This window comes from Brassica oleracea, chromosome C1 (assembly GCF_000695525.1).
Source record: "Brassica oleracea var. oleracea cultivar TO1000 chromosome C1, BOL, whole genome shotgun sequence".
Lineage (NCBI taxonomy): Eukaryota > Viridiplantae > Streptophyta > Magnoliopsida > Brassicales > Brassicaceae > Brassica > Brassica oleracea.
Genome location: NC_027748.1, coordinates 36642168 through 36650857, shown reverse-complemented (window position 1 = coordinate 36650857; position 8690 = coordinate 36642168). Strand labels below are relative to the sequence as shown.

At 38.5% G+C, this 8690-nt stretch overlaps 1 protein-coding gene across 1 annotated transcript; it reads right to left on the bottom strand.

Moving 5' to 3' along the window:
* Positions 1 to 1748: 1748 nt before the first annotated feature.
* Positions 1749 to 2390, bottom strand: LOC106338837 (uncharacterized mitochondrial protein AtMg00810-like). Its single transcript, XM_013777725.1, has one exon. The coding sequence runs from the start codon at positions 2388 to 2390 to the stop codon at positions 1749 to 1751; it is 642 nt and encodes a 213-aa protein (XP_013633179.1).
* Positions 2391 to 8690: the final 6300 nt, after the last annotated feature.

The following is an 8690-nucleotide window of genomic DNA, read 5'->3' as shown; positions in this document are numbered from 1 at the left end:
CAACGGTCATATATATTTGTCGGCAACGGTCACATGGTTCGTCGGAATTCCGTCGGAAAATACCGACGGAATTCCGACGACTTTGCTGTTAATCGGAATGTCGTCGGAAATTCGTCGGAATATACCGACGAACTTCCGACGACTACAACGGTTACATTTTTTATCGGAATGTCGTCGAAAAGTCGTCGGAAAATTCCGACGAACCATATTTCGTCGGAATTCCGTCGGAAATAGCCGACGGAATTCCGACGACTTAATTTTTTTTGGATTTGGTCGGAAATTTGTCAGTATTCCGTCACAAATGTCCGACGACCTTGGTGTCCGTCGGAACCTCCGTCGGAATTCGGTGTGTTTTCTTGTAATGTTTGTAAACCGGTAGAAACTCTTTTGATCTAATAAACACCTTTGTTTCTAACCCACCGACGAGTTTTCGTCTTCCTTACTAGTTCCGACCGAATTCGGTACAAACACTATGCCATTACTTTCCAAGGTAAAATCTATTCCATTAGATCTGATTATATCCCATGATCTGATATGTTTTGTTTTCCCAGCTGCACACACAGGTGTCTTCTGGGACATCAATGATTCCGCACTTCCATGTCTCGATCGCAATGTGGTTTATGAGAATATCAATTCAACCCTTCTCAATAAGGGTTACACGGGACCCGTGTCTATATGGTTGTACGCAAATGATGAAACCCAGATAAAGGAGGAGGATTATGAGACTTTAGGATTCAGAATCTGTTTCGAACCTTAAGGTGGGTTTAAACCCTTACTTTTCTCTCTCTCTTTTTTTTTTCTACTTATTGTGTGTGTAATCTATCTATCTATTTTGCAGACACCAGAGATTATAGAATGACAGTGGACACCATAGAAAACAAAATATCTTCTTAGCATACAAGCAGCAAGCAGGATCAATACCTCCTACCGAAAACTCACGGTGGCTTTATGAAAGTCTCTTGCAAGCTGTAGATCAACATGGCTGCCAACATGTTGACAAAAAGCTGAAGACCACCATCAAAATTTTCAACGCCCCAACCTTAGGAAGCTTCCCCAGATCATCGGGTAAGCTTGAAATTCTTTTTCTTTTTAATCTATATACTGATTCATCTAATCATTATTAAGTCTTAATGGATTTGATAGATCACCATCTGTGTTTTTATTTTTTTTATTCTTCTTTTGTTATTTAAATGAAATTGTCTTACTTGCAGTTCATTATACACATGCCATCTGGGACTTCGCGGAGGATTCCGCAGTGTAGGATTATGGAAAGCGTTATATCTTATTAGACTCATAATAGAGTATATATACACGTACATAACTGAGTATTCTAGGTTAACGTATTTACAAAGTAGACCTTGAACTTATATTATCTATACGCCCCCTCAAGATGGAGGGGCTGAGCACACTCCAATCTTGGAACAAGCATGCTGAAACTGACTTCTTGGTAGCGGTTTTGTGAGCGTGTCCGCTAACTGATCATGAGTAGATACATGTGTTACCCGGAGCCGACCTACTTGAATCATGTTTCTTGTGAAGTGATAGTCCAAAGCAATGTGTTTCATTTTGGAATGAAAAACCGGGTTAGCACACAGATACGTAGCTCCAACATTGTCACAATATATGACCGGAGGGGAGAGGAGCTGAATCTGTAGTTCTGATAGAAATGAGCATAGCCATGTGACTTCGGAAGCTGTATTTGCTACAGCTCGATATTCAGCTTCAGTAGATGAACGCGTCACCCCTTTCTATTTATTTGAAGACCAGGAGATCGGATTCTGTCCTAAGTAAATGATGTACCCATTTGTGGAGACGTAATCGTCCGTATCACCGGCCCAATCCGCATCAGAGAAAGCGTGTAGTGTAAGAGGTGTTTTCTTGTGTAAAAAGATAACATGTGACCGTGTACCAGACAAGTAACGGAGGACTCGCTTTGCTGCCTGCCAATGATCTCCAGTTGGTTTGTGCATAAACTGAGAGAACCGACCAACTGCATACGAGATATCTGGTCGGGTGAAAGCCAAATATTGTAAGCTTCCAACCACTGACCTATATTGTGTCGCATCTTGAAGAGGACTGGCGCTATCAAGCTTGAGTTTAGGTGTAGTGGGAAGCGGGGTAGCGATAGGTTTCGCATCTGTCATATTAGCCTTATATAGGCGATCATTGATGTATTTCTGTTGAGAGAGACGTACACCAGAGTCGGTTCGAGTGACCTGAATGCCGAGGAAATAGTGTAGATCAACAGGGCCTTTGATGGAGAAGCGAGCAGCAAAAGAATGGAGAACAGTCTGTATTCGGTGATTATCATTCCCTGTGACAATAATGTCGTCAACGTATACCAAGATATAAGTGATCGTGTTTCCAGTGGTGTTGGTGGAGGTGCTCATGGCGGCTATGAGATCGGAACGTGAAAATTTTAGGTCTAGGAGCACAGCTCTGATACCATGTAGGATTATGGAAAGTGTTATATCTTATTAGACTCATAATAGAGTATATATACACGTACATAACTGAGTATTCTAGGTTAACGTATTTACAAAGTAGACCTTAAACTTATAATAGCTTATATTATCTATACGCAGCACTTCAAGATTTGAAACCTGTCATCATTGCTGCCAATATCGATGCATTTTTTATGCTTAAAGGTCTTCCCCCTCCTAATTTTACCAATGTGTTTGCTGATGAGGATGCCCTCCCGGAAGGATATCTATGTTCCAATCTCGGTCGCGATATCGTCCCCAAAGGTGATGATTCTGGAATATATGTGTATATATATATATATATATATATTGTTAATAAAAAATTGTGTTATTTATGTAAACTATTTCTTTTCAGGAAATAGGCGTTCCAGAATCCAGAAAATTGCAAAGTTCATTCTTTTCCATGCATTGACTCATAGTAGATTACTAACAACCTTGCTGGTACTCGCAGAAGACATATTTAGAGACCACCCTCTCTTCATGACCGCTTGTCAAGCTGTGACATCGGGAGGTCTCAATCTCATTTTCAGCCGCCCACGTCCATATTAACGTCGGAGTTATATTTGGATCCCCAATTAAGAAGTTGATTGACTCTTCATGTTCATTGCTCTTCGAAATAAGCTTTTCATGGTCACTGCCCTTGTGTGTTTTTTTCTTTTATTTATTTCAATGCAGTTTGAATATGTGGGTCTTGTAAAATATAACTTATTGCTCTTCCTTTATGGTTTAGGAAAACAATTATCTAATGTTGGGTTCTTCTTCTGATCATTTTTGTAATATGGGTATAAAATCTTCAGCCTTTGGAATTGAAAGGTTTCACTCTCGTTGTTCTGCCGCCTAAACCCATATTAATGTTAAGTTTCTTTTGGCGTCCGAATTAACATAATTTTGTATTTTAAATTTTGCACATGGTTTATATTTAAATTTAGATACATAATTTGTTTTTATTATTATTTTAGTTGGATTTTGAGAAGAATTTGATCTTTGTTATACAGCGTTTATCCAGTATCTATATACAGTATTAGAAAGGAAGAAAAAAAAAAACATTTTCCAATGTCGGTTGAAACAGTCCATGCAAATAAGTGCAATGCATACATGGAACTTCATGCAAAGAACACATAATACGACCAATAAGCTTTGAAATTGAAAGGTTTCCCTATCATCGTTCAAACCCTACTAAATTTAAAGCCCATCGAGCATTACGGAAGTGATCCTAATTGATGTCGTACGTAGACTCAATGATGAAAGATAATCTAAACCTCCTTAACTTGAACTTTCAAATAGTGGTTGTCGTTGAAGGGTCTTAAGACTCTTACTGCATGCTTTGCGTGCTAATATTTACATAAATGTGACCTTTGGCTATTTTTTTCTAGATTGACCATGTCTTAGATTCAACTTACAAGGAGATGTCTGAGCTCAGTAACAAGGGCTTTTGACCTATGTGGGGACATTGAGATGGTGGAACACTGGCCCGTCCCACTGGTCGGATCTGTTGCAGCAAGTTCTGGGATGCCCAGTCCAAGCCGAAAGTGAATCTTGTTTGTTGTGCGAAGGCTTGAATCAGGCGGTTCCTATAAAGAGGTGTGAGGCTGGTTTCACAGAGCAGCGTTCACCTTCCTCTCTCGGTAATGGAGGGATCACAGCTCAAAGCCACTCAGATCTAGCATGGTTTGGTGGCTCGTACCCAGCTTAACCACCATCTTTTTGAAAAAAAAAAAACTTACAAGAAGATATGGATGGCAACCGCCAAGGTTAGAAACAAGATTACATATTGAACTATATAATTCCACTTGCCATGTATAACCCGTTAGCTTTATATATCGCAAAACAATGCAGACAGACACATTGATATATCAGGATGTCTTCTCTTATGTCCCCAATGATCTAAATCCAAATGATTTAGAATTTCTAGGTACAATCTCTATTTGTCTGTTCTTATTTCCGCTTTGGACACTAACATTATTGTTAAGCATGAAAATAATTCCTCAAAGATGATTTTGGATTATGATTATTCTATAACGGCCAAACCGTCCACGGCTAATAAGTCATCAACGTCCGCTCTCTCGACCTGTGGGTCCCATCATGTTTCAACGGTCGGTCCGTTAATTTTTCCAAGGATCGAAAGTCATGTTTACTGATCTTGCAATCACCACCTGGCATTTTCTCGTATTCTGACCTCACTCGCACGGTATCACAAATCACTTTCCGATAGGTCACCCATCCTTTCACTACTCCAGCCCAAGCACGCTTAACTCTAGAGTTCTAAATGGATGTGTGACGGAAAAGGTAAGTCAATTTTGGTAACATAGGTAGTCAAATTAATCCTCTTAAGCCTTTCCATGTATCACAACTCGGAATGTTATAATTCACTCCCTCTCGAAGAATGCAACGTGTTTGTTGGGCCCCACGGCATGTCTCAAGACACCTCTCGGGTCAGAATCGAGATGACTAACTAGCTCTGATACCACTTATAACACCCCGACAACCCACGGCTAATGGGCCACCTACGCCCGCTCTCTCGACCCGTGGGCTCCATCCAGTTCCAACGGATGGTCCATTAATTTTTCCAAGGCTCAAAAGTCATGTTTACTGACCTTGCAATCACCACCTGACCTTTCCCTGTATTTTCGTTTCACTCACACAGTATCGCGAATCACTTCCCGATAGGTCACTTATCCTTTCACTACTCCAGTCCAAGCTTTGGAGTTCTAAATGGATGTGTAACGGAAAAAGTAAGTCAACTTTGGTGAGATAAATAGTCAAATCAATCTTTTTAAGCATTTCCATATATCACAAGTTTTGGGATGTTACGTATTTGTTTTGGGATGTTATGTATTCTTGGATATATGTGTCTAGAATTGTGTTCAGACAAAGTATATTGTATTGGAAGGAGAAACTGGGACACAACCATCGACTTGGGAATATCACCAGAGAAGCGATCCTATGGACAAACTCAAGTCGGTAGAGGGACATCTCGTCTGCTTCCCTTTAGATTTCAAGTGAAAAGAAGATCTAATTAAGACCTTTCTTCAATGGGAGTATATACTACGTCTCCTCTCAAGTCTTCCATTGAGATCATACCTTGCATCTTGTTTGTGGATATATTCAGTGACCGGTCCATACGAAAAGAACTTCATTGTTATATTTAACCAATTCATCTCACATATTGTTTATGGGAAAAATTAAAGATGTCTGTATAGGGAGGGATATGTGGGAACTCAGAAGAGAAGCCATTTTGCTATTATTGGTTGCTCTCTTCTGATGTAAAGAAAGAAAGAACAAAGTCATTTTCTAAAAGTTAAAAATATTTACTATCTTATGCCTAACTTTTAAATTTATCAGCCACCCACATATGATTTGTAAGTATGCGAAATTAAGAAGACTAGTGAATAAACTAAGGTCGGTGTCGAGTTCTATGAGGAGCCATGTGACATTGAGTTTGTGTCTCTTGTTGTTTGCCTCTGAATCAAACAACTCCATCTTTGCCACTTGCATCTCTTCGTTGTGTCATTTGTTTGTTTCGAGTGTTTGTATCTATTTGTGTGTTATGTCCCAACTTACAAAAGAAAATAGATGAAAAGTTAAGCATGTGGAGGATTTGGTGGTCAGTCGTATACGTAAACACACACATTTACAAGATACTACGGAAAGGGGTTACCGGAGCTAAATTAAATTAAATTGTAGCTTTATAGTATGTCGCTAATTCATTGTATATTTTTATTTCATCCTTTCTAAAATAGGATTTAGATATGGATCGTTAGTTTGCTCCATTGTGACCATGCATTTAGCATATTCCATCTACCGCATAATAATTTATATTATCTCTTTCCATATTTTTTTTGTAGCTTTATTTCACTACAATATTATCATGAAGTACCGCCCACATCATTAAGTCCGCACTCTCTTAATTAACAATTATTCAAACTTAATTTTAATATGAAAGTCGTAAGCACTGATATCTATGGATTACCTAATAAATCTAGCAAAGTGGCCATGTATAAAATCTAACATATATAAAATATAAGTGAATAAATTTGATTTATAAGTGCAAGGAAAAGTAAAGCTTAGTAAGAAAAAGCAAACTATAAATTATAAGGAAAAGTAAAGCTTAGTAAAAAAAAAGAGAAAGCAAACTAAAAGGTAATAAAGACCCCACTCAAATGTGATTATATACACACACATATTTTTGTATGTTATTACATGTGAATGATAGGAACATATCATCTGACTAAGGTGTAATTGAATAACATTTTTAAAGATAAGAGTTGTTTTGGATCAAAGGCACTTACCAGTAGCTTTTAGATTCGAGAAACTCTCACAGCCACAACTTTTTACGACAAGTGCTTATTGTTTAACAAACCCCACATGATATCATTTTATATAATTCCACCACATTCATTAATATATTGATTTGCTTCCACAACCACATTTAATCTTGACGTTTTACTATTTAAAAGTATATACATCTCTATCGTAATGACTTAATTGTTATAAAAGTAATAGAAAAATCTATCTTTATTCATGACATAGAGGTTTCTTATATAAGAGATTATACCGTCATAGATAAATGAAAAGATTACAAATCATAATCTCTTGGTTATGAGTCATCGACAATCTGGTTTATAACACTCCCCTTTGGATGCCATAACCATTTAGAGCTTGTAATGTGCTTTAATGTTGCCTTATTAAAACTTTACCAGGAAAACCCAATTGGGACAAAACCATGGTGAAGGAAAAAGAGTACAACACACATTACTCTTCCTGATTTGGACATTACTGAAGGTCTCTTGGACCTCTCCAATTTTCTGCAATCCGTGGGTAACGAAGATCTTGGGCAGAATATGCTTCGTCCTCGAACATGATAGTTGATGCTTCTTTACCATCGGCCATGCCACAATCTGATCGAACATATTGAGTCATCGACCTCAAATACACACACACGAAATCTTTGATGATGTTGCTGTGATATGCGTGTACCACCATGTGTAAAACATAACCTGTCTGAAAACAAATCAACAAAACCAAATAACCTCTCTTTGGGCTGGTTAGTATAAAATAAATCAAAATCAAAGGCTTCTTCATCGTCCTTCTTATGGACCAATCAGATCAGTGTCTAAAACAAGACTTTTGCATCGTCCATCTGATATCTTGCATATTTGCATTGTTTTAAGTTTCCATTTTGTACATAATGATCATATAGAATAAGAGTTTAGCATCTTTATGATCCATTTTGCATTCATATGTCTTAATCAGGTATTGGAGCATCCTTTGGAGTGATTGGAGGTGTTTAGAAGCATTATGGTCCAAGAGGAGATGGAAATTGAAGTTGGTTCGAGTTCAGGCGACTACGACGCGGGTTGAAGGCACGCGGGATCACTCACCCGCGCGCACGGAGCTGGAGAGGCGGTACGACGCGGGTTGAAGGAACGCGGGATCCAACCCGCGCGCATGACGAGAGAGCAGCCTCAACGGTCTGACGCGGGAAGAAGGGCGCGGGACGAGCTACCCGCGAGCATGAAGTGAAGGTCTCGACGCTCCAACGTGTGTAGGGTCGCGCAGGTACCGATGCCTCCTACCCGAGATGAATCTTTTCCTTAGTCGGATTTTAGTGTTTTTAAAGGGCTTTTTAGACTTTTTAATGGAAACCATTAGGTTTTCCAAGGACATATAAATACTCTTGTAATCCCAAAGTTGAGATCTTATCTTGTTTTCTATCACAATAAGAAAGAACTTTTATGTGAAAGATCTTACCTTGGCATTTCTCTTGTGATTTGCTTGATTAATCTGGTCATTAATCATGATTAGCACCAAATCATCATTGATTCTTGGGCTCATCATGAAGAGTATTGAGTAGTCATCTTTGGATTCATGGGCTAGGGTGATTAAGGGTGATTAGAGATGATCTAGGGTGTTTAAAGTTAGATCTACTTGTTTCCTTGCTTGTTGAGGGTTCCAAATGCTATTTTAGTCTTGATCATACTAAAATAGATCTCTAGGCATTTCATGCCCACAAGGTGTATGATGAAATGCCTAAACCAACTCTTCAATGCTTTTAGCTTTCTTTACCTAAGAGATTTGTTGCTAAAGGAGTTAAGATTGCTATTAGACTTGTTCTCCATGTTTGATTTAGTAACATTCAACCTAAGAGATTAGATGCTTGAGTTGCTTTATCAAAAGAACATTCATCTAGAGATAGAGCTTGTTTAG